The following is a 25,718-nucleotide window of genomic DNA, read 5'->3' on the forward strand; positions in this document are numbered from 1 at the left end:
TAATTACAACCAATCCCCTCATTAGTCCCATGGGAGGACAGAACCAAATGCCATATGGTATTTGACACTTAGGATGCCGTGCTCACCAAGAGCTGGAGGGAGGCAGGGAAAGGGGGAGTTAACAGCTCATAACCATGTATGGAGCAGGCACAGCCCTCCCTGGACCCGGTTCAGCAGAGTCTGAGGGCCTCAGATCGGGAACTTTATCTGGCTAGTAATTGCATCGGCACGCTGCCTTTCTTGTGCATGCGTGTGGGCACTTGGTGAGCAGGGCACAGAGCTGCGGAGTCTTTGTGCTAGCATCCGTGCACAGGGGTGAATGAAATGCCCACACAGCTCTGCGAAGGACCATGGCTGGATTCTACAGTTGCCTGAGAAGTGAAAAGTAAGTGCCCTGCGGAGCCCTCCCCTGCAGCACGGTGGGTACGCTCTGCCCCTCCGGTACCGCAGCAGCACTGCACAGCGTGCTCCTGCCTTGGGACCGAAGCGCCCTTCTGAGCACCAAAGTGCAAGATGTCAATACTGACTGATGAAAATTAGCTTTTTCCCCTTCGTAGATATACATGTCCAGCAGCAAACACTGAAAAGGGAATGAATCTTTGCAGTCTAGTTGTAGCGATGGGAGAGTGTCCTTTATTGACTGGCTGCACTGTTCATGTATTAACAAATAACAAGTACAGAAATGCACATTGGATTTAAAAAATACTCAACTAGAAATCTGATATTAAATGTTTTTGTATATCGAACCTGAGGTTTGTTCTGTAATTCCACTCTGCTGAGAGATTTGATTTGCAAGAAATCCTTTTGATTGCAGAGCAGGCTGCAAAGGGAGAAGCGAATGTGGCAATGCACGTTAGTGTTGGTGCTTTAAATCACCACGAAGACAGCTTTTCTATTCCCTTCTCCCAGCTGAGGAGTGGAAGAAAATTTTCTGCTGCGAAAACCGAGCAGTGGGTTTGGATGATGATTTGCATCAGCAGACTGTAGAGGGCTCTATTTTTGCATACAATACGGGATTACAGAAGGTGAAAATTAACAGTGAAAAAAAGCAAACAACATAGTATCCTGAGGCCTAAGATATGAATGATGATAGTGAAAGATATGGATGAAGGCTTGGATAGCGGAGGAAAAAGCACCAGCTCAAAAGTAAAGCCTGCAGCTGCCTGCTCCTCTTCGGACCTCTCCTGAAGGCTGCATCCCTTACACCAGGTGTCTCAATTTACTCTGCTGGAACTATGAATTTTCAAAGGCTCCCTGTTCTTTCTGGATTTCAGTTAGCATTCCCATCCCATGTTGGCTCTTATCCTCCTTTGAAACTTGTGACTGTGCCTATGTGAAGGGATCCAAGGATTTGGAAAGCAAATCTACCTTTAGAACAGAGGGGGGATGCAATCATAGGAGGCAGGGAGAGGCTGTAAAGGGTGAGAGATGAAGCTTCTTTCGTATGACATACGATCACTTCCTTCCTTGTGGAAATCCACCTGGTTAATAAAGGGCAGCATGTTTTTTCTAAACAAACCCTTCTTTCTTGTTATTCTTCGGTTAGGTCTTGACACTGGATATGCGTGTAGATTATGTTCCTCATCCTGTTGTCTCAGCCCTGGGATGTGTTCCCAAGTGGATTAGTGACTATTAATACTTTGAACTCATTACAAATTTTACATGCAGCTTTGGCAGTGGTTATTGGCTGTTAAAATGAGTCTCAGACGTTAATTTCAACAACAATGATGTTTTGAGCCTGGAATTAATTTTGGATTAAGTTCCTTTTGAGTTTCACCTGAAACATTTGTCCTTCTGGACAGCGTCAGACGTGTCACAGGAGTGGCCAAATCCTCATGTGGTTGTTGGACCTGTGGGAGTTAGTTTGCTTCGTGAATGAAATGCTTTCTATGTTTTAAGCAATTGGCTTTGGCACAAGCAGTGATTTAGCCAAAGCAGCCCAGAGCTCCAGCACTGAAAGCCAGCACTGACACTGGGAAAGAGCTCCCCCTGAGCTGCTGCCCCTAATGTAATGTAACAGCACCAGTCCTAATCAGCTGAATGTAAGTTGCAGACTGTTTTCTTACTTCTCTTTAGCCAGCATTAGCCACCCCGTTAATCTTAAGTTGTTCCTGCAGTAAGTTTGTAGCTCATCCTTGTTGCAGAGCTGTGTGATGCTCTGTCCTGGCCTACTGTTGCAAAGTCTATCAGCTTTGGGCACATATGATGCAGTTTTCTAAAGCCTGCAGAAGAATCTGTTAATATCTGCCTTCTGCTGTTGGTACTAGCCAGGCACATAATTATGAGCTGAAAAAATTGTTGCTTGAACAGTAAGATTCACTGATGGTCAGTGCAAACTGCCAATTTCCAAAGACAAATATAGTGTGTTAGAAGCTATATAAAGTGTTTGGCTGAAGGCTTCGCCTGCCAGCTCAGAGCTGCTTTCTATAACAGACTCCAAGGAAACATATTTAACTGGTCTGAATTTCATGAAGTCACTGGAGATTCCATGGTACCTCTCACAAGCGATCCCAGAATTACGGGTATGCTTCAATTTGAGTGTGTTCTGCTATGCCAAGGTCTGCACTTCCAGTGGGATAATTCATTTCTTTCTTTTGGTCCAAAACTGTAAAAAATGCTGATGTGCGCTCTTGTTCTGAAGGCACATTCAGCATTTGGGAAGAGCACTTGATCAAAGAATGCACTGGAAAATTTTCAGCATATTTGTAGTTTGAGGTGGAAGTCACTGTCGGTGTAGACTAGTATTATGTCTGTTCCATCAACTGAAGTTTGTTTTCAGGATTAGGTGGTGCTGCTTTGTTGCAAGGGAACTGGGAGTGCTTTAAAGCTCCAAGTGCTGCTGAAGTAGCAGCGTGGAGCTGCAGGGAGCGGGGCAGTTCCAGACTGTCAGCAGCTCTATTGCTTCCTGCAGCATCTCACTTCTGGGAGCCACACCATTGCAGCAGGGTTATGGCTGGGGACTGCCCACCACTCTCTGCTCTCTAGCTCATGCTGAGCTGAGGAGCATCTCACAGGCTGTTAACTGCAAAGCAAGCTCACCAGTGCAGAGAGAATCCCTGCGTCCAGACAGAGGTGACAACACTAGGTTTCAGGAAATGTTGTGTGGTGGGTAGAGGAGGCAAAGCACTGAATGGGAATCTTTCGGTGTGCAGCCTATGAGCCTGCTCCTCTCCGTGGCAATGTACTGGCATTTGGACATCAGTGAGCATTTTGTCTTCAGCTCAGAAGACTTGCTCAGCTCAGTGCCTAAAAGCATTCACACTTAATCCCTGTTTTTGTACACAAGAATAATAGTGAGGGTGAACAAAAGCAGTCAGGAGGTGGCAGGGCCATGGCACCGCGGGCGGTTGAGCAGTTAGTACAATGGTGCTGTATTATTAACAGAAAGATCAACTCTTTCTGTTTGTTGATTCATTCCTTTTGACTCATCCCTGTGCGTGGTTCCGCTGTAGCTTAATACAGCCAGCGAGTCTCTCCAGCTCACCAGCCCTCCTCCTGCTACTCACACTTCTCTCTGCGTGTTGTTCAGTGGCTAAGTGTGCCATAGTGGCTAAGCAGCCACGTGAGGCAGTGCATTTGCTGGCTGCAGGCAGAGGAGTCCCATGAAGCTGTGCCCCTATGGTTGGTTTCAGTACATAAGCCCCCTCCCTATCACTACAGTACCAAGTGTCTGATGCACGAGCACCCCTAATGCTGCCTGTCCTGCTGTTCCACTGGAGCAGAAGCTTCTTGGCTTGGGACAGTCTGCTGAATGTGATTTTCACTCTTCTGCACCATTTAGCTGTAGTTTTTGATCTACCTTTTTTTTTGCCAGATTGAGCCCTTGAAAACATCTTTTCGTAATTCTGCCTCATGTTCTCTCCTTGTGCTGCTCAGAGGGTCTGGCTTTATACTCTTTCAGCCAAAGGGAGAGATTAATTTGTCGTTTCCTCCCTGTACAGAGGTCTGGAAAGTTTAATAGCTGTGATGCAAAGGCCTAGAGTTGGCCTTGGAAGCTGAAATCTGACTATAGGTACTTCAGACAAAAAGGTACTAGCTCCACGCCACGCTTCCAGCAGATAACCTACCTGAGCTGTGTGGGACAGTGGGAGCTGATTGCCAACCAGACCTGGGCAACGTGAGAAGGGGAAACAGGAGAAAATCCAAGGCAATTCCAAGGTTGGGTTCTTATTTTTCTGCTCTTACAGGTTGCCGCTGTAAAAAACCAGTTGAGCACAAAATGCCCTGACTCTTTCCAAAAGCCCCACTCTACAGTCATCAAAGAGTGCACTTCTGAGTTAAATCCATTGTCGTTCCAACTGCTACACATCAAGGTTTTAACAAGCATTTTGAATACAGCAAACATTAAGTGCAGGCTTTCTGATTTGTTCATACGCCATTGTAGCGGTAATAGCGATTATTTGGACTGAGGTAGCAGGTGGCCCCCCAAGGCTGCATGGTGGGTGTCCCTGTTTATACAAATTACAGTCAGTCAGTTCATATCCTGACTGATTCTGCGTGCAGATGCTGAGCTGTCCCTGCTCGTCATGCTGCGAGCAGTCAGCACTGCACTAACAGTGTGGTGCTCCCAGCGCAAGGTACACGGAGCAGGGAAGGCCTGGGCCACACAGTCTTCCTTTAACTGTGTCACTGTCCTGCTGTGTACTGCTGCGCTCCTATGGGTGTGCAGGTACCAGGGTACTGGTGGTCTCGTGTGGCCTGTCGCCGTGCCATAGCACCTTGGTGGCCATGTCATGGTCAGGAAGGCAGCAGCACGCCCAGCTGCAGCACGGGAATGTTGCTTTGCAGACTAAGGTTCTACTTTCTGACCGTCCAGCCACAGCTGAGGCTGTGTTCCAGCTCCACATTTTTGTTGTGGTTGTTTCTTTTGGCCTCAAGAGTTTCAAGGATCTGCTGCTAATTAGAGAACTGAATGTTTGACTTTTATTCGTGATGAATTCATTTATGCTTATTCATTCTGGGAAATATGTAACCGTGTGCTTTTGCCAGCCTTTTTAAGTGTCCCTCACCCGGCAGCACAGCGCAGATCCCTGCAGAGGTTCAGGCGTGGGGGGATGTACGTGCTGCAGACATCACGTTAATCCTCAAGCTGTCCATGCACCCGGGGAAAATACAGCCTGCCTGGGGAGCAGAGGAGTTGTTTGCTGATTCACTCTAGCAAATTACTTCCCCTCCTCTCACTGAGTGAAAAGAATATTCTAGTAGTTGGAATTTCATTGTTTTCCTTCATAAAATGCAAATCGTCTCATTGCTTCCTTTCTTGCAGCACTCAGCCAGATAAGATCTTACAGAATGCCTGTCCCTGTCTGATCTTTTGCCATGACATCCTCTTGTCAGTACCATCTTGTGGTCCTTGCTCTCTTTGGTGTCACCCTCCTGGATTTCTGCCATTTTGGGTACCCTCTCTCCTCCCTGATGTCTCCGTCTTCCTCAGTGCAGCTTGGTGCTCTATTGGTGCAAACCAACATTGGCTCAGATGGATTTATTTTAGAGGAGTGTATGTGGATGGAATCTTATAGTAGTGGCTGCTCTAAAGAGAACAGTCACTCGGCAGCCTGGGGACAGAAGTGACTTGGGGGCTGCTCAAAGTTATGCCAGCAGAAGTTCAGGTTGGATATTAGGAAAAACTTCTATGCAGAGTGGTCACTGGATTATTGGTTATGGGTTATTGGAGCAAGCTGCCCAGAGAGGTGGTGGAGTCACTGTTCCTGGGGGTGCTCAGGAAAGGGGTGCATGATGCACAGAGTGATGTGGCCTAGAGCAGTCACACACATGGGTTGACGGTTGGACTAGATGATCTTAGCGGTCTTTCCAACCTTAATGATTTTATGATTCTGAGAATCTATGAAGCACCTCCCATGGCAATAGTGGCTCTCCTATGCTGCACAGGGTGCCCTGCTGGGGCTGAGAGCCGCAGAGCCTGGTTTGATTTGCTCTTTTGTAGCCTAGAGCTGTCTGCAAGGTCTGGGGAGACGGATCCATGGAGTGAGTGTTGTGACACAGTGACTCTGGAACATTTCTGTTGGTATGGACATTAAATGTCTTCCTTGATTCATCCTGAAAGCAGTGTGTCCCACACAGTGTCAGCTATCTGATGCTTTTTTTCCCATCCTTAAGCTATTCTTCAACCCACAAAGAGAGGGATAAGGGACTGTTTTGGAAAAAAAAAGTAAAGACTTAGAGATGGCCTGGAGCCCTGTGTTTCAGTGCTGGCCTTCCACTGGCTATTGTTTCAGTCCTCTTTTCCCTGCAACACTTAGACAACTTGTTAAAACCTCTGGTTGCACCGTTGCTGGTGCAGGGCCACAAAAATGGTCGGAGGGATGGAACAGCTCCGTGTGAGGACGGGATGAGAGCTGGGGCTGTGCAGCACGGGGGAGGGAAGGCTGCTGGGAGAGCTGGGAGCAGCCTGGCAGTATCTAGGGGGGCTGTGAGAAGGAAGGGGACAGGCTCTGAGCAGGGTCTGTGTTGATTGGACAAAGGGAAACGGTTTCAAACTAAAAGAGGAGATTTAGATTGGGTATAATAAAGAAGTTTTTCATGATAAGTGTAATAGGGCACTGGCACAGGTTGCCTAGAGAGGCGGTGTTGCCCCATACCTGCAGACACCCAAGGGCAGGCTGGACCAGGCTCTGAGCACCCAATGGAGCTGTCAGTGTCCCTGTTTGTTGCAGGGGAGTTGGACTGGATGGGCTTTAAAGGTCCCTTCCTACTCAGTCTATTGAATGATTCTGTGTTCAATGGATGCCCTTCCCAAGCTCGCTGGCTGTACCCGTGGCAGTAGTGCTGAGGGAGCTCCTGCTGCCTGCAGTGTGTGCTTTCCTTTGGCTGTCTCTGGCTGCCTGCTGCCTCTGTTGCTTCTTATTAGGAAGAGTGGAATATCCCCTTTCCAGCTGTTCCGTAGCATAAAGAAGAATTACTACATGGGAAAGGCACTGACTTACTGCCACGCTGATGCCAATTGGCACAGTTCAGCTGGGGCAGTTAATGTACGTTCCTCTGCTGGAGAGTCCATCTGGGCCCAAAGTGCTGGCTGAGCCCTGCATGTGCTTGGTGTGTGGCTGGGTGAGCAGAGTTCACTTCTGTTTCTCCTGATTTGTACAGATCAGAAAGTGCACTGGAAAGATTGTGCTATAAATCAGTCAGAGAAGCAGCTCTTGGCTTGGCTCCTGGCAAGCAGGTGGATATTAGCGCTGCTGTCTGTGCTGATGCAAGCATGCAATAGGGAACCCCACACTGACATGACAGCACAATGTCCTGCTAATGAGCACTGCAGAGTAATTAGGAGCGTGAGGGCAGCAGCTTGTGTGTGGTACAGATGCCAGCTGTGACAAAGCTGCAGTAGCTTGGACATCAGTGGGACCTCTGAGCTGAGAGCAAACTGGTGGCTGCTCAGCTGCTTGTACCTGCCCAGGTTGAAGCAGACACAGCTGTGTGCTGCAGCCATGTCCCCGTGTGCAGGGAGGCCACGCCGGGTGGTTTAGTGCTGAGAGGAAGGGCATCGTGGGGAGCAGGGCAGGGGTAGAGCACCGAGCCCCCTTGGTTTGGGGCTGCTGACAGCACATTGCTGCTGTGTTTTCTCTTGTAGCTTACAAATAGTTTGTGTCACTTGCCCCTCCCCCTTCTTATCCTTTTGGCTTCTCACACAATTACAGACTGAGCCCCTGTGACTGTATGAAAGGCATTTCCTCCTGCAATTTTTTTTTTGTTGTTGTTCAGCTTCAGCCCACCAGCTGCTTTCCATTAGTGTTACACACACATGCACCAGGAGGGCAGCACATATTACTTCAGGCACTGCTGAATAGCAGAAATCCTTCAGAATCGATCAGACAGAGGCTTCTCAAAGCAGACCGTAGGTAGAGTGCAGCCCACTGGGAGCTGTCTTCTGGCAAGCCTTTGCTGGGAAGCCGAGGTGTGGGGATGGGGCGTGGGGAGCGAGTGTGGGCTGAGCACAGGGTGAAAGCCATGAATACATCTCTTTATGTGAACATTGTTTGCTCTGGATATCTCTTCGAGGGGAGCAGCTGACTGTTATCTGATGCTATGGGGAATTATGACCCCCTACTCGATCCTCGGGGAGTGTTTTCATTCTATTACTAATTTCACTCTATTGATAAGCTGCTTATCTCGACTTCCTGAAGACTGCTATCGCTGCATTACTTGTGATCCTTTGAAAAGGGCCTTAAACTTTCTCAAGCTCTTCTTCTCTCCATAGAATGATGGGAGCAGTACTCATTAACTTTGTAGACTCCTCACCCCTCACTGTCACCAGTGGAGGCAGCAGCAAGAGTCCCCAAGTAAGCGTCCGTTTGTGCTGTTCTCTTGTGCCTCCATAAAGCAGCCATGGTCAGGATGTGGTGTTGCTGGCTGGGGCCTGGCAAAACCACCTCGTGGGTTGGAGATGGGAAATTTGTCCTAGGAGCACTGTGCTCTTGAGGACTGCATTCAGTGGGGTGAGCTGTGTGAGGTCAGTGCCTGCTTTTAACAGAGGTGTCGGTGGGGTCCTGCACTGCTCAGTGTGTTCCTGATGGGTCACGTTCAGGCTCTGAGCATGGAGACCAATGGGTCCTTGTTTTGGATAGACTCGAGGGATATGCAGAAGGAACAGAAACCTCACCGGCTCTGGTTCTGCTTTGTAACTGACCCAGAGATCCCCTTCAGTGGGGCTGCAGAGGGGAAACTGAAGACAGGATTTTGCTGCACCTACTATCAGTGGGTTAATGAGTCCATTGATAGTAGGCTTGTGGGGTTCCCAGGAAGGAAGCAGTCAGCCCCATTTTGTCAGAACAAAGTCCTCTAACGTGCTTTAATTAGAAGAGTAAAAATTTAACCCATCACCTTTTGCTGAGGAAGGTAACCTGAATACAGAACCATCTTACATCCTGCTCCTTTGTGAGGCCCAGTGCCCAGAAGAGAGCCGGGTACTGGGGAATGCTGGCCATGGCTGGCAGCCTGGAGGCTCGGGTGGGGGCACGCATTCCCCTGGGCTGAGCAGTGCAAAATGTCAAGGGACATGTGTCCTGGCAAGGAAATGTGTCCTTCTGTGAGACTGAGCAGAGCTTTTCTCTTTGCCTTGGGTCATCACTAAGTGTGGGAAGCCTGGGTTCTCTACAGGGCTGATTTCCCAGGAGTCCTTAAGAATGGAATGGAAGGGAGTTGTCATTTCTTTTATCATTTTCCACCCATGTGATACACATATTCAAGTGATGTACCTAGCAGAGAAAAGGGAATGGTCAGAGCAGTCTCCTGGAGTCGCATTTCTTGTGTCCAGTCACCACAGAGCATTCCAACTATCTGCTAGTTGCTGCAGATGGTGAAAGAGTGGCGAGGCTGCTTCTCTTGTTCGTGGCAGTGCTTTCTCTCCAGACTGGTTGGTTCCTCTCACGAGTTGAAAAGCTCCAGGTGAATGCATTGCAGTAGGGTTATGGATGGAAGCTGGGTATGGGATACCAGGGAGCCCAGATCCAAACCACCACACCAGACGAGTGTAGCATCGGCTGCCAGCTAGCTCCTGCTGCCTGCTTTGAGATAAAGACAGTTCTGCAACCTTGTGGGGGTGGTATTGCCTCCTCTGCTTGACTCCCAGCTGTCCCCTAGCATCTCCTTGCCTGACAAGCAACAAAATACTGCTCCAAAGGTCCATTTATTTCACCCGATACTTCTCTCACTAAAAATCAATGAGCATGCAGTATTTCTGTCTCATGGTGTGGTGCTCTGGGGGAGCGTGCAGGGTGCACGTGGTTAGTGCAGCTGATCAAACTAGACGTGTGGTATCAATACATCCTGGCCACATGCAGCACTGTGTCTGGCAGCTGTCATTAAGGGCGGGCAGTGGTCAATGTCTGAGGGTTCAACCAGTTAATGCCTGTGCACTCACATGGATCTGTATTGATGAGTTTTTGTCCTCTTTCTCTCCATTACATTAATCCCCAGGCTAGAGTTGCATAGAAATGTTGCTGACTTTTCTCCTGTAAAGCAAAACACACTGCCACCAGAATTTGACATCTAAATGCCATCTAAATGGTAACTTTCCTTCAGCTGCTTCATTTAGCTTTTAATGATGTAACTTACGCTTTTGCTGTAAATATATACACACACACACATATATATATATATTTGTCTTCTAAGTGCTTGTTAAACTAACGGTGTGGAAAAACCTGAGAGGTTTTCCTCACCTCAAGTCATTGTCTGGTTCACTGGAACAATGATGCTGTGATCAGGTCCACAGAGGCACCATTGGGTCCTAAGTGAGGGCACTTCTGCAGACAGGCAATGCGCCCTTGTAATTGACGCTTGACCTCCATATGCCCCAGAGAGCTCAGCTATAAAATTGAGTTAATGCAGGAGCTGATTTGCCTGTGAAGAGATTGCCTCGGAGCTAAAGTGCCCTGCAATTGTAGTTCTACTGGTATAAAAGATGCACCAAATGGAAATAAATGCTTGCACTTGTAATAAGCACAGCAGTCCAAGTGTCCAGAGGGACTGGCGGGAGCAGCTGAGATGATGGAGTGATTTAAATAAACGTAGAGCCAGCAAAAACAAAGCTGGATTTCGAATCAGCATTTTGCAGTGTTTTCATTGCATTAAAGGTGGGTAAATCAGAAGTCAGAGGTGCAAATGAGCCAAGTGTCAGTGCCTCTCACATTCTGTGAAAATAAGCCCAAGTGTGGGGGCTTGCCAGTTTGCCCTTGTACATTCATTGAGTGCTTCCTTGATGCTTTAATTCAAATGCGTTTTCCTTTCCCTAAAGGAAAATCTTAACGTCAGTGTGCAGGGTGCATAAAGTGGAGGGGAAAGAATGGATCCAAATTTCTTCTTAAAACAATCTGTATGAGAAGGTGTGCAGGTGACCATCTGAGTTGAAATGCGCAGGAGATGCAGACATTTCCATGGATAGCTGATGAGACCTGGGGGGAAAAGGGAGAAATGTTGGGTGATTATCACTGTCCAAAAGAAAAAAATCTTATAAGTCTTACTTATGATTGCTTCTGAATATTGTTTGACAGTCGTTTCAAAACCATCCTCAGTGCTTCTTATTTAGAAAAGGTATAATCAGTCCTGGACCCTGCAATGACTTTCGTCGTGTTTTTGCAAGGTGCGATGAGATTGTTTGGACTGACAGCGCATTAATACACTCCTGTGTCCTCTGCTAAAGATGAACTGAAGCAGAAGAAAGCCACAGCCCATTGCCAGACCCATTGCCTCATCTTTCCCTGAGGTTCTTTGAGGTGCTGGGCTATCCGTGGGATCGGAGAAGCGCTGGTGCTCTTTGGCATGACAGATCGGAGGTGTGGCTGATAGAGAAGAAATACAATCGTTTCCTGATCAGCCAAGTAGATACCTAAGCAACTGAAGCTGGCAGTAGTGTACTGCTTTGAAGTGGAAAATTGTCCGACCACGCAGAAAAGCAGGCAGGATTTGTCTGTGGGTATTTTCATTTGTTTGTAAAGATTTCTTCCTCTTTCCGTCCTGCCACAGCAGGTTGGAACTGCTTGCTGTGTAAGGGTATCACTTCGGGATCTTCCCCAACAAAGGGCAGTGTTTATGAGCTGCTGTGCTGGACTGTCACGTTGCCATTGTTGCTTGACATTTGTACTGTAACTCTTGCGGTCTGCTGCTTCGTTCCTTTGTTTCTGACAGACGCCCATTTAGGAGCCTTGGAAAATACAAAGTGGAGCCAGTGAACATTGAATGATCTTAAAACTAGGCTGAACTTTTGTTTTCATCAGAGAGGAAGATGATGCCATCAGCTAATGTGGTTGATCAATAGCCCAGCTTGCGATAAGGTTTCAAAGCTTGTGGCTAAAAGCTGATTGCACTGGATCCAAAATAAATTTGATCTATTGGTTTCCACAAATGTAGCATAGCCCAGGATGATGGTTCAGTGCTGATGCTTAACTAATTTTAATAATGCTGACAGGCTGCCTGCTGTGAGGCACTGTAATATGCCAACCCTGGTGGCAGAGCTCTTACTCGGGATGCTTTGTACGTGGAGCTGTGCATGGAGCTGCCAGTCTGTAGCAAACAGCGTGCATAAAGATTTGTGATTCTGGCACTGGGGAGCATGACGGACCTCACTGGTCACGTTTTCATTAGATGCAAACTTTGATCCCAGATTCTTAAAAAGAAAGAGGTGCTGGCACCAAGTGAGACTGCTCTGTTAGTTCTGGCAGGAGAAAGAAGTGCTAATGAAAAAGGAGGAAGAGTTCTGTGGCTGAGGTACAAAATAAGTGTGTGAGCCCTGTTTGTGATGAGCATTTGGGAATGCAGCTTTAGCAGGGATCCAGCCACGCTCTTTCTTCATGCAACTTGGGATCATAGTCTGCAGGGAAGGTGGACTAAAATTTAATTAATACTTTCATCTCCATTTCAGTGACTATATCATGGCTACGGGGCCAACAGATGTCATGCAGTCACCTGAACCAGGGGAGACGGCCGAAGAATACTCAGGTAAGCAGGAATTCTCCAGCTGTATAACTGATTTGGAAGCCAAGATTTGTTCTCTTCAGGTTGAAGGACCATCTGCAGGGACCTGGTTTGCTGTTCTGTTTCAAGTTTTTTCTCTGTGACTTTGTCAGCTGGCAATCTTATAGGAAGGGCACTTAATGTCCACTACTGAAGAGACATTTTCTGGTTATTTTCTGGTTCTGCCTTGGATTTTCAGAGAAGGGGACTGTAGACCTTGAAGAGCTGGCTGTTGTGTGTGCTGTAGTGCTCTGTTGTGTTGGGGCTGTCTGTGGGAGCTGTGTGTGCCTCACTGCAGCCTTACACTCTGGCCCTGGCACAGACAGATGTTTGTTACTGATCTTGTCAACTAGTGGCATGGGTTGGTGCAAATGGCCGTGAGTGAATGCAGTAATCTGAAGGAAGGGGAAATACCTTACACTAGAGTTGTCTTAATTAGAGCAAATCCCATTTACTAATGTTCAGTCTGGTGTTGAGGAGCTAAGCAAATACAGAGAATACTACGAAAGCTGAGACATACAGAAGTGGCTACTGTACCACGTTTTTTTTTTCCTTTGGCTAAAGTTTTGCAATCATCTTCAGTGTTTCAAAAGTCATCTTGTTTCTTCCTTTAGAAATAGATCTGCTGCCTGCAGAATATTGATAGAAGAGAGAAGCAAATGGCAAAGGGACTTGTAGTTGAACCTTGCATGGCAGGTGGATAAGGGGGTTTCCTAAATTTGTAATGTAGTTTACCACATTGACTGCTGCTGTTTGTGATACACTGGTGACCTTGTGAGAAAATCCACATATGCAGATTCTGTGCTAGTTTGCTAGTTAGTGTTCAGGAAACTGATCCTGGTGACAAGAAAGGCAGGAAGTGCTTTGCTGTCCTCAACGTTGGCTCTGAGAAATCAGCAGTATTTCTGTCTCCAACTGAACCAAACCTCAAAAAAATTAAAAGTTGCTGTGGTATTACAGAATTATTCAAGGAACACTTGAATGGACCTGAAAAAGCCTATCTTGCCTTTTAAAAATGTAAGATCCTCTGTTTACATCCCAGGTAGAGTTGTCTCACCTCTTCTTCTTCATAGCTTTCAGTGATCCACAGGCTTTAGGGGGCTGAAATTCCAGCCTTCACAGTCAAGTCAATTGGATTAATTTCTTGAGCTGCTCCTTTCAAGTTGTGACAGTGTAACTGTCCACAAACTACCAGCATCCAACACTCGCCTTGCTGAGTTTCATGATTTTATTGCTTGTCTAGCAATGCTGAGTGTTTGTAATGAAGCTAGAATAATGGCATCTTCTGACAATCTTGTCTGCTTGCTTGGTTGGTTTCTTGGTTTTTAATCCTGTATTTTCATCAGTGAAAATAAATACTAATTGGACTTGGAGAAAAAAACAAACAGAAAGTGTGCCCTGACCGCACCTTAGGAAGAGAGAACAGAGTATTGCTGAATGAACTGTTTCATTTGAATATGATCTTTGAGCTCCCAAATCAGTTATTCCCTCTGCTTTTTACAGTCTCAATTTTGCACTGGAAAGAGCATCTTCTTATCTTCTGTGTTGTTACAGAAAGGAACTGTGCAGTGAGCAGAGAGTGTTGATTCTTTCAGTGCACAGGAGAAGCAAAGAAAGAGGCAGTGCACAAACAAAACAAAAAAAGCACAGAATAAATTGTACAGAGAAAGCAGATGCTTATCTTTGCTCCTTTCCTCTTAGAGGCTAATGAGCTAAATCAGTTAGAATAGGCAATTCATTTTCATTTTCAGGAAGGCTTTTGCTTGCTAGGACAGTAGCCTTTAAATATAATATTTTATTTTTAATGCCTTAAATGGAATTTTGGGAACTGTAAGCAACTGGAAATGATGAGTCAGCATCCATCAGTGGGTGAGTGGGGAATTTGCAATCGTCTGAGTTTGGGTTTTCTCGCCCTGTTTTGACTAGACTTTTGTTGTGCAACAGCTTTCTTCCATTTTAAGCAGTAAGATCTTTGCACATAATGTTATTTGAATTGTCGTAGAGTGCTCTCTCAATTTAATGATACATTGGCCTTATCACAGCACACTGAATTGCAGACACCTGTAAATGAGACGTGCCACTGCTGTTAGCAGTGTGCAGAACCCATGCACGCGTGTTTGCATCAGGACACTGATGCCAACACCATCCTTCTGAATGGTGTCTTCTTCAGATGCCCCATGATTTTCATCTCCTTGAAGCACAATTTAGTAGTGATCTTTCTCATGTCTTAAAGTGGCAAGTGCCCATCTGGAGCTGCAGAGAAATGTTATGTTGCCCACTCTGAAGCAGCTGAAGGTATGCATCTGAGCAGAATGCAGCTGAAGAGGAATTATCACTGGAGGGGTGTGCCCTGACATTGGTAATACATTAGAGTCCAGAGGAGGCACTGAAGTAACTGATGTGTCTGCATTGAAGGACTGTGTGTTGTGCACCAGCACCCAGGTATTGTCCCATGCCAGCTGAGGATTACTAATTGGCAGTGGTCTCAAATCCTTTCCATAGGCTCTGTTCTAAAGTTAGCACCATTTTTGATTTAACAAGTGTTAGCAGTAGTACCCTAGCAATGTTCTCTTTTGTGGTAGGTCTTAATATTTGTTTGTTTTATGTCTTTCCCTTAGATGCTTTTAGGATCACTTGTTGGTGGCAGTTGGTTCTTTTTTGTTTGTTTTCCAAACATTCACTTGCTGCTTCTGGAAATACTAGCATCTAATTAAGCTCATCATTAGTATTCTCACTGTCCATACCACTGATGGCTGCCCAGTGTAGGACTGCTCTTTGAGGCATCAGAATGTGCTTGGACTGGTAACTTTGGGGCACTGCTTCATGAAAGTGTTTACTCTTTTGTTTTGCTCGTCTAAAATAATTGAATTCCCCTTTGTCAGATTTGCTGGGAGAATACTATGTAAGCTGTGTAACTGCTGACATGAATGACATAATATGGAGAGGCATTTTTAAAGACTCTTAAGTCTCGGTCAATGTGATCGTGTTCTCTGTGGGCACAATGCTCTTCTGACTGCTGTGTGATCTGTCTTCTCTTACCATCTCTCTCTGGGCCTAATTTGAAACTCATTGAGCTCCTTGAGAGTCTTAAATCCAAAGGCCTGGGGCTCCGCTCTGGATTCTGAGGGAGTCAGTATATCCTGTTTGTTTTCCATGGCTACGTCGTTCACTTTCTGCCTGATAAGCAGCTTTTGAGATCTTCTGCTGATAAATCCTCCATGGGAGCTCCACATCTCATCATTGGGTGAGTGGGAATCTGTTGGCAGTTTTACACAGTACCATCTGAAGGATAGCTCGGTCCCAGTGACAGCCCAAGGCAGTGGAAAAGTAAAGCACAGGTCTTCCTCGTTGGCCGTATCCTTGTGTGTCACAATGCATGCTGCTGGCACTGGCCCTGAGAGCTGCAAGGGGATGGGGGAGTCCATCTCAGCATTGTTTACTTCTCAAAGTGGCTTCTGTGTGGTGCGTGGTGCAGCTGTGTGGTGGCACAGCTTCAGCCCTGATAAGGCTTGTTGGCAGAAAGCCCTACACGTACAGGGCACACGTTGAGACAGAGCGTTACCGGCTAAATCTTCGCTGGGAGAAGACAATAACTGTGGAAAGAATGCCTTGCTTATTCAGGAATCCTCCAGCTGTGAACATTTATTATGCCAACTGCTGCAAAGTATTAATTGAACAATGAATTTGGCTCTGATACGCAGTGATGTTACTGCTCTGCATATGCATTTATGTCTGTCAGAAGGGTCTTAGCACAATAGCTTGGCACAGACCACTCCAAACCGACCCTTCAGTGTACGAGTCAGCAACAAATAAAATGCAGCTCTTGTGCTAAAGAAAGAAAATATAGATAATGATGATAAAATAGTTTAGTCAAAATGAAAGACATCCATTATGTTTCTTATGCTGTATGCTGCTCTTTTCGTATTTCACTTCAACAACAATGGAAAATCTGAAATCAGCTGAGCAGTTTTGTGGCTATGTTCTGAGAGCTGTGTTTGAGGGTTTGGCAGATGAGTGTCTTAATTTCATCTTGTTCCACTGACCTTGGAGGAGTTGATTTTATTTTGGGGCAGTGGTCTTTGTGTCCTTACAGCACTGAGTAAAGAAAATGCAGAAACAAAGAAAGCTAAGTAAAGACATTCAGGGTTAAAGATTTTAAAATATTTATTGTTTTATCGAAACTGCACTAAGTATGATTTGTGTTATCACTGTTCAGTTGTAGATAATAGTGTTCCCTATATAAGGTGCATTTTTCATAAACTGGAACCTAAGTAGGCAGCACCATTGTCAGCAGAAGGCCAGTGTTGCTTTATAGGCAGTGCATCTAAGAACTGAAGCTTCACCTTTCACAGGACTCCAGCTCTGAATTATTTACAAAGCAGCTGATTAGAACTGAATGGGTTGCTCCTGCTCCGTGGCTCTCCACAGGCTTCCTCCAGAATTTAAGAGAAAACTTTCTCTAGTCTAAGTGACACCTCCAGCTTCTGTAAATTTTCATTTTTCTCATGTTGCAGGAAAGAAAAAATCCAGATTTCAGACTTTCAAGAACTTCTTTGCCAAGAAGAAAAGGAAAGAGCCTCCACCTCCCAGGGGGGAGAGTAACTTAAAACCTAGCCAGTCCATCAAGGATGTCAGCATCTGTGTGCTCGACAGTAACGCACTTCATTCACCAAAGGAGGCTGGGTAAGCTGGTGGGGAAGGAAAAGAAATAAATAAAAGCAGAATTGCTGCAATAGGATGAAAGCACAAGTTGGCCCCTTAGGAGCAGCCTCCGTCCAAGTTTGTGCAAAACAAGCCCTAATGCTGATGAAGGAATTCCAGGAATTTCCTCTTTCTTTGCTACTTGCTTCAAAAGCCAACATGGAGGAGAGGGGGAGGGCAGCCTGGGGCAGGGGTGATCCAACCTCATAGACTGTAAAACTGAATACAGCCCGGATTGTTTTGATTGGTTCTAGTCTTTGAAATCTGTCCTGGAAGGTCTGATAATCATCAGCTTTACAAGAAGAGAATGATTGAATACTGCAGTGCAGGGAATACGAGCCAAGTCAAGTTGCTATTTTTTAGCATAATTTGTGCCCTCTGGTTGGGATAAGTGAAAAGAAAGCATTATGTGTTCTCAGTATGAGAATGCTGCTTAGTTTAACTTTCTTGCACAACCATCTAGGTGCAGCGAGCAACAGAAGGCCTCTAGTTTTGTGTCAGCCACCTGGAAGGGCTGTGCACATGAGTGAGGTTTGTGTCCAGGATAATTCCCTGCTCTCTGAATGGAGTCAGTTCAGAAAATTGTCCTTTTTTCAGTTAGTTAAATAGAAACTATTAACTTGCACTGGTAATACTGTTTCACCTATAGCCATAGACCATCAGTGATACAACAACACTTGGATTGCTTGGCTCTGTTTCTGGTATTGGACAACCCTCCGAACAGTTATGTCTCTCACCAGGGGTGTCAGGGATCAGATCTTGCAGGCTGTAACTTGGTTGCTTTCCAGCCCTCCCCTCTTACAAGTGAGCTACTCAGGCTTCTCTTTGAGTATCTTAGGCCTTGGACTGTGGAACTTCGGACTGACCAAGTGTGGCAGTACAGTGGCCACCTCCCAGGGTTTGCAGTGTGTTGCTGGAAGGGACACTGGATGGCCAAATGCACTATATCACTGAATAAGACATTAGGTGCAGCTGGACACCACTGGTTTCTCCTGGTGGAGTGACTTATGGGTCCCTGTGCCTCCTTGTCCTACCATTCTCCACTCTCTCTGTTGTACTTATGCAACTGCATCATAAAAATGATTTGGATTCAGGGAAACAATGATTCGTTTCTTTCATTTGTTAGCTTAGTATTAACAGAGTAAGTGACTATACAATCCCTCCCTAGGGTAAGGGGAATTGTAGTGACTCAGCTAACCTGGTCCCAAAGGTTTAGGAATGGCTGAGCTTAACCTATCAGCCCATAGGAGGGATCTGGCTTAAAATCAGCTGTCTGCTCCAGAGGCAGACAGGTCATTTAGCACATCCTAAAATAGTCACTTCCATTCAATTAATGCCCTAGAAAGTTTTTCCTCTTTCCTCCTAGGTGTGGAAGGAGCTAGCAATGACTACCTCAGCTTGCAGTTAAGTGAGATGAATCCCACCCTGTTTTCTCTTAAGATCGCCATGCAACAGAAGTATTGGAGAACTGTACCTATGGCACTGACCATTATTCCTTCCTTGTAGGCCCAAGGGAAACATGGGAAACAAAGCCTTGTCCCATGACAGTGTCTTCATTTTTGAGTCCGTATCAGGAAGTGCAGCAGATGACACGTCATCTCAGGAATGCATACCTGGAAGAGTGAAAACTTTGCAGGTGAGAACGTCTTTCTCTCATTCATGGTGCTGCCTTCTGTTAGTTGTCTCCTAGGAAACTCTGCTGCTTGTTGCCTCTGCTGTGTATTTATGTTGGTTGAAGCATCCAAAACATAATTGCTACGTTTGGATCTGTTCTGCTTGTTGGAAGCTGCATCTCTGAGCAGTCCTGATGTTTTCAGCCTTGTCCAGGTCCCACACTGTGCAATTGACGTGTGTCCAAGAGCCTGTGAACTGAATCTTTCCTTAATGAGTAAGTCTTCTTCCAATGGAGTTCCCATTCTTAGTTCATAGCTGCTGTTTTTGGGTTAAGGCCACTTATTTGTGCTGCAGAGCATCCCTTAATCTGTTACTTTTTATAAAGGGTGTTTTTTGGAGTTGTTGAGGTTTTTTTTGTTTTGTTTTGTTTTTTGCAGTACATGTTAGCACCAGGGGCTGTGTAAGTGTGTGGGACGATGGATATGTCAGGTCATTATTAGCAACAGCTTTATTTATATCATTATTCTTCCGTTCTGTGCCAGCAGAGGATACTGTATTCTGCTAGGTCATTTCCTTCTTCCAAAGCACATACCGATCCCTCCTTGACAGCTCCCTTATCATCTGTTGGCTACACAAATTGCATTCAAATAGTTACCAAGCTCAGAGCACGGAGATAGAAGTTTAAGGTTTTTCCAGAGACCAAAACAAACTTGTTGATGAGGCAGCCAAGCCATTGAAATTCTTCCTTTGCCCAGTGTGAGCTTCGTGTTGCAAAACACAACTGCATCACATGCTAAGAAACAGAAGATGCACAGAGAGACTTGTTCCCTCATAAGACTGCAAAATAAGCCAGCCTTCAATTCAGGGTATTTTTTGCATAACAATAGGAGCAGCAGGGGGAGGTCATGTTTGTGTGTGACAGAACTTCATTGAAGAAAAAAAGCTCTTTTCATGCTATCTCAAGCTCCCTGCGCCCTCTCCTCATCCATGCGTCATCCTGCATGGTAACTTAAAACTGCCAGCACTATTTTTGTAGCCTTAAGAGAGAGCTTGGTTTTGTGTATTTGACTCTCGTCAGATTAAAAGCCAAGCACTAACAAAAGCAGATATTTTCTTAGCAGCATAGATTAACTTCTACTAGTAGAAGAAAGACTGTAAATTCAGAGTTTCTCACCTACCACTTTACTGTCTGCGTGCAGTAAATTCAGTAAATCAGAGATGGAAGCTGTGAAGAGAGAGGAGAATAAGACTGGTTGTGTTTTTCTTCCCATTAAATGCACGTATATGTTGTATATCGTACTTTTTGCCCATATAATGCAATCTTTGTCCAGTTTGTCATCAGTCCTACTTGTGCACACTGTATCGGTGATACTTATTTGATTGATGAGGGTAAGAGGGAAGGAAAGTCATTTAAATTGTGGGCCTGGAGGTTAAGGATGGCACTGTGCTACCCTGTGAAACTGCTTGAGCTATTGGAGTTATGTTCCAAACGAATCCCACTGAATGACAGCTGCTTAAATCTGTTTTAAAGAGATAGAAGTGAATGTATAGCTTTCAGATCAGCATAAAATTTAGGTGTAGAATTTCCAAGGTTAGTTCAGTAAGCAAAGAACCAGAGAAAAAGAGGTCTGTGTGTTTATCCTGGGAATATTCAAATGAGGCCTTTTTAGTCGAAGCACACAGATTCTGTTCAGACCTTGTCTGTGTTCCAGCTTTGACATAGTTGAAAGACTAAAGCCAAGAGTTTTAGTAATGGTGTTTCCTGAGTTTGGAGCTTTTTTAGTTTGAGGGAACATCTGGCTCCTTGTGAGGTTACAGACTTTGTTTTCTTTTCGAGGGTCAGGGCCTGCCAGAGCATTCTTTTGTGCAGGCTTGGAAGAGAATCTCCATACTCCTTTACAAACAAAGTTGTTCCTTACTGTTGTTATCATTCTTGCTATAGACAGAACCAGGATGTGATGCTAGGGCAAACAAACAAGCAGCTCATTAGAGTGGACCAGAAACTGAATAAAGTTCTCTTTCTGTAAGAAGTGGGGCTCACCTGTTTGTGCAGCAGAGGACGGTGACAAGCTGATGGGATTTGGAAGGGCTTTGTGAACAAGAGTTGTCCTCAGAAGCCTCAGGTTGTGGAGGGCCGACTCACAGTCCTTTGTGGGACTGTTTGGGTGTCCTGGCACCTGGAACCATTCACAGAATGTTTAAACCTGAGAGAAAAGTTTAAATTTAAGTTTAATAAAAGTTTTGAGTTTAGATTTAAACTTAGTGATAATTAGCTATGAATTTTCTTGCCTGGTGAAATTTGCCTTTGATAATAACTGATTTTGATTATCGTTTTGCACAGAAGTCTTTTCTAACGATGGTTCCTTGATGGATGGAATTAAATAAAATTTAATTAATGGGTTTTTTTTATCAGTGAACAGCTTGTTCCTTCCAATATTTTTGTTAAATAAAAACTCCTCGTGTGTAATAGGAGTAACTGGGATAAAAGTTTCCAAAACATAGATAATGCCATTGAAAGTCTAAATTGCTCTTTAACCACAGCTTCAGCTGCAGCAAAACATCAGGCTTGGATCTCCTCCTCTTGTTATAACTGGAAAGAAAACGGAAGATACTGGCACAGTTTCAGAGGATGATGGATTACCTAGAAGCCCTCCAGATATTTCAACCCTTCATGAAGTTCTGACTGAGCCACCAAGCAAGGTACAGTTGTTGCATCACTTTAGTGACCTTCTGCACTGAAAAAATAAAATCTTCTTGAGGAATGGAAAGGCCTTTCTGTTCACTTGTGATAAAACCTTCGCACTTGCAAAAATATGTTTTTTTGATGCCATTTTTTATTCCATTTATTTTATGCTGTCCTGTGGTATTTAGACACAATGTTTGTGTAGAACACCACTGGAGTTATCCATTTCAGGCACACGTTTGTGGATGAGGAACGAGCGTAATTTTTTGGTTCTTTAAAGTCTGTTTGCACTAATGAACTGTCTTATGGTTTAAAGCTCTTTCTACTGCCAGACACCTGTGATGGTACCAATCAGTCAGAACTAGAATGAGTTACCCGTGAGCATGGTGGACTTGTCACTGTGAGAGATACTAGTACAATTTTCTGGGCTTTATGTAGACCTCTTCTGGGGCAGCAACCTATATCATAAAGGAAAGAGAAGAAAAAGTCAGTTGATATGACAACTCTGAACACTTTGGGCGAGGCAGTGTCTCCTGGCAGGTCCATGGGGCAGAAAGCATAATAAAAGTATTCAGGGGTGAATGTTGTGTCAGTGTGACTGTTCTGCTCCCAGTATGAGAACAAGCTGAGATACATGGGAAGTCTGCACAGTGCATGTGTTTGAGCACCAGAGAGCTGGAGAGATTGGCAGTTTCCTGCACTATGAAAGAGGTAGAGATTCATGTTGTTTTTTTTTTAAAGCCAATGAGGAAAACAAAGGTAACGGGACTGCAGAAGAATCTTAATTACTGGTTTCAGAATGAAAAAGCTCAGAATCAGGGCAGTGTTAATTGAGTTGACAGGCAAGTGAGAATCTAATGACTGTGATGAGAATAGGTGTTGATTGGACTCTAAGAGAGACTTGGAGTTATCATCTTTCTTATGAATTGCCTTTCTGCAGCAGATGCATGGTTTTGGATTTGAGTGAATACGCAAGCGTTTGTAAATTCAGAGTTCTTAATTAGCAAAAAACTAAAATACATTTTAAAAATGTTGGTTCGGTTCCTCATTATGTTGCACTTCGCATGTGCACCCAGCAGAGCGTTTTGGTTCCTTGAGGTCAACCTTCAAGGCATATCTCGTAGCAGCTCAAAGTTCCCTATGTCATGTCTGGTTTCCAGTGAACAAAGGAGAGGTGCTCTGTGAGGCAGGGACTTTGCAGTCACCCTTCCTATAACTTTCCTCTTGTATTTTTTCATAATTAATGCTGCACACCCAGTCCCAGGTAATTAGTTGTGATCCTTCCCTTGGCTTACCCTCTTCCTTATTTTATCCCACAGTCCTCCAACCCTGTTCAACGTCATAGCTCTTTGAGTTTAGGCGGGACAGACAGTGAAGATGAACAGGTAAATAGCTACTCTTCCTGCTAATTAACTTTCCTGAGACAGCGTGTGTGATGTCTGTACAGAGCCATTACAATACTCATTTCATCTATCCTGGGTTAGAGTTTGTTGTAGCAAACTGTTCATGAACAGTCCAGAGTGGTGCCAAAAGAATTGGAATAGTTTCTCACAGGGTTTTCAGTAAGAGCCAAATAAAGAAAGGCAGAAATCTGCTGGTAAGGGGTTTGTGTGAACAGCATGGTCAGCTCTAACACAGTGTGAGTCTGTGAAGTTATGCAGCAGAAAACTGGAAAAGATGGGAGGACAGCAAAGCACTTCATTTCTTCTTCCATGACCCAGTGCCCAAATATCCAGAAGCACTTTCAGCTTAATAACAGCTGCCCACCAGCAGCTTGCAAGCAATGGCCTGCTTCTCATCACTGGCGGTAAATGCAGGATCTGTCCCTTTTACACCACGTATTCCTCAGGAAAAGGTCTGCATCGATTTGCTGTTGACTCTGGGTAACAAGTGACCATCAGAAGCAGCAAGTTCTGCTGTCAGGCCAACACATTCTATTCCTTGACTAGCCTGGCAAAATTTATCGAGGTCCTACTTTTGAGAGCTGCTTTGCTGCTTTTCTCCCCGACTGTCCCTGCAGGTTGGAGTTCCTCCCCACCCCAAGCTCTCAATATTTTGGTATTTATTAGAGGAAAAAGAGGATTTGATCCTAAGCAGCATGAAGCTACACACAGTGTGGTGGTTTACACTTTACTGTTGCCTTGATTTTGATGCAGAGGATACTTGCTGAACGTCTTTGTCCTCTGTTACGTTACTGGGCTTCCCAAGACCTTCATTCTGTGTGAAAAACCCTGATATGTCATTGGTGTCAGTTCCCAGTGCATTTATAAATACCTGCTTTCTGGTTAACTGGGAATTAATCTGAGGCTATCAAAACCAGCATCAGGTGACTTCACAGAGACATTGACCAGCACTGATGCTGCTTTGCCTGAGAGCCTTGACAGAAATGTAACTACCTCAGCGGCACCTTCAGCTCGGTGTGAATAAAACCAAGGCAGAATCTCTGCTTCTGTGGGCGAGAAAAACTTTTTGGCACAAACACTTTGTAGGAAATGTGCCTCACAGCAGTCTGTGCAGCATCCCATCACTGCATGAAAACCAAATTTACCTTACACACCAACACAGCGCACAGAGCCTGACCCTGCTCCACTGCTGGTGAGAGAAGGTACCAATGGTCAGTCAGCGCTCACAGGAAAAAATATCCTGAATATCCTCAGTGGAATAGGCTGTATACATTTGCCATCTATAACAGCAGTGGCTCAGATGCTAATTTTCGATGTTTTGTGTATGAAATACGCAGAATCATGATTCTATAATTCAAAGGCAGAAGAACTTGAATGTTATCTTTTCAGGCTTAGCATAACATTAATCTTGTAGAGTTACAGAAATAACCCTTTTACTAGATGTGTTCCTCGTCTTTTCACAATGTGTAAAACTTTCATGAGCAGAATCTCAAACGTTGTAATTTGTCTCAGGCCTACAATGGCACAGAGAATAAGGAAATGAGCTTTCCTTTCGTGTTGGAGAGAAGCACTGGGTTTTATTCTGGAAGAGTGATACTAAGAACAAAGCGGTTGCGGTAACTTTCTCAGAAGTAGAAAGAATGAGGAGAAAATACCCCTACTATTGTGGCTTTTTAATAGCACATTCCTGCCTTGTGTCTCATTATCTGGAAGAAAAGGCAGCTATAAAAACTGCACCAGTGTCTCCTGCTGGTGCATGTATATATTGCAAATGGCTTCTCAGACAGTAACTGGGAAGGGGCAGCTTTGGGCGTTCTCACTTCTGTGTTACAGCTGTGAACTCACAGAACTGAGGAATCTCTATGCAGAAATTACATTAGCGTGCTCTTAATGTAAGGATTTATGTCCAAAGATGCAGCCTCTTTAGGTATCTGAAACAGAGTAAGCTAGCAGAGGGATGATGATGTTTCAGAGCAAAATGTATAGTGACACGTCTGTGTTTTACAGGTACCTTCTGGAGGTTCCTCCAGGCCCATCAGTCCTTCAGCCTCTGCTGCTTCGGGGCCCACGGGCTCACGGGGCAGCAGTTCCCTTCCCGTTGACTTCACCATCCCTGCCTGCCCCCTCGGCTGCCTGGACACCTCTGCAGCCCGGCACCGCATTGCCATCAACCCCCGGAAACAGAGGGGCTTTACCAACAAGAGCCAGCAAAGCCAGGTGAGTCTCTTCTGGAAAAGGACCTCTGTGCAGAAGGAAATGGATGTGATTTTATGTACTTTTTTTCCTTTTTTTTTCCTTCTTTCCTTCTCCCCTTCCTTCATTTTATCCCTTCTGGCAATGGGTGGCAAACCCCCTATTTTTCACCAACCCAGAAAGAAATTAATTGAACATAATAGGTGCTGAATAAAAGTGCAACTAAGTTGTTTTCATTATTTAGTCAAAAAAAGATGCATGTTACTCTCCAAAACATCCCCGTCGTTTGAAAAGCTTGTTTCCAGTTTTAAAGAAGCCCAAGCCTACTTCTGCAAACAATTTCAGATTAACTTTGGTGTAATTCTTTGTATGCCAAAGGAAGTGTCATAGGGAGGGTTGTGCTTTTGCTTGTGGGAATTTGTTGAGATGGATGAAAACAAAAGACTACAGGAAGCCTTGTGCTGTCTCTGGGTGCCAGAGGTACAGAAGTGGTGGTGATGCCTCTGTCTGTTCTGTGCCACCAGGTGGCTTGGGTGTTCATTCTCTCAGAATATTTGAATCTCAGAGTGTCCCTGAAGTTTTAGAGAGTTCAGGGGCTGCCTTGGACAGTTTAAAACGTGAATGATTTCAAGCTTCTTAACTGGAATAACACATGACCT

At 45.0% G+C, this 25,718-nt stretch overlaps 1 protein-coding gene across 1 annotated transcript in view; it reads left to right on the plus strand.

Annotated features, from left to right (window-relative positions):
• Positions 1-295: 295 nt before the first annotated feature.
• KIAA1210 (KIAA1210 ortholog) overlaps positions 296-25,718 on the plus strand; it is a 34,476-nt gene continuing 9,053 nt past the window's right edge. The window contains exons 1-7 of the mRNA XM_065729830.1: positions 296-385; positions 12,374-12,450; positions 16,980-17,148; positions 18,673-18,802; positions 21,322-21,480; positions 22,783-22,848; positions 24,874-25,083. Of these exons, the coding sequence (XP_065585902.1) occupies positions 351-385; positions 12,374-12,450; positions 16,980-17,148; positions 18,673-18,802; positions 21,322-21,480; positions 22,783-22,848; positions 24,874-25,083 (846 nt within the window). The 5' untranslated portion in view covers positions 296-350. The remainder of the gene's footprint in view (positions 386-12,373; positions 12,451-16,979; positions 17,149-18,672; positions 18,803-21,321; positions 21,481-22,782; positions 22,849-24,873; positions 25,084-25,718) is intronic.

Source organism: Cyrtonyx montezumae, unplaced genomic scaffold, assembly GCF_038088225.1.
Source record: "Cyrtonyx montezumae isolate F1298 unplaced genomic scaffold, pur_monq_1.0 scaffold_11, whole genome shotgun sequence".
In the NCBI taxonomy this organism is placed as follows: domain Eukaryota; kingdom Metazoa; phylum Chordata; class Aves; order Galliformes; family Odontophoridae; genus Cyrtonyx; species Cyrtonyx montezumae.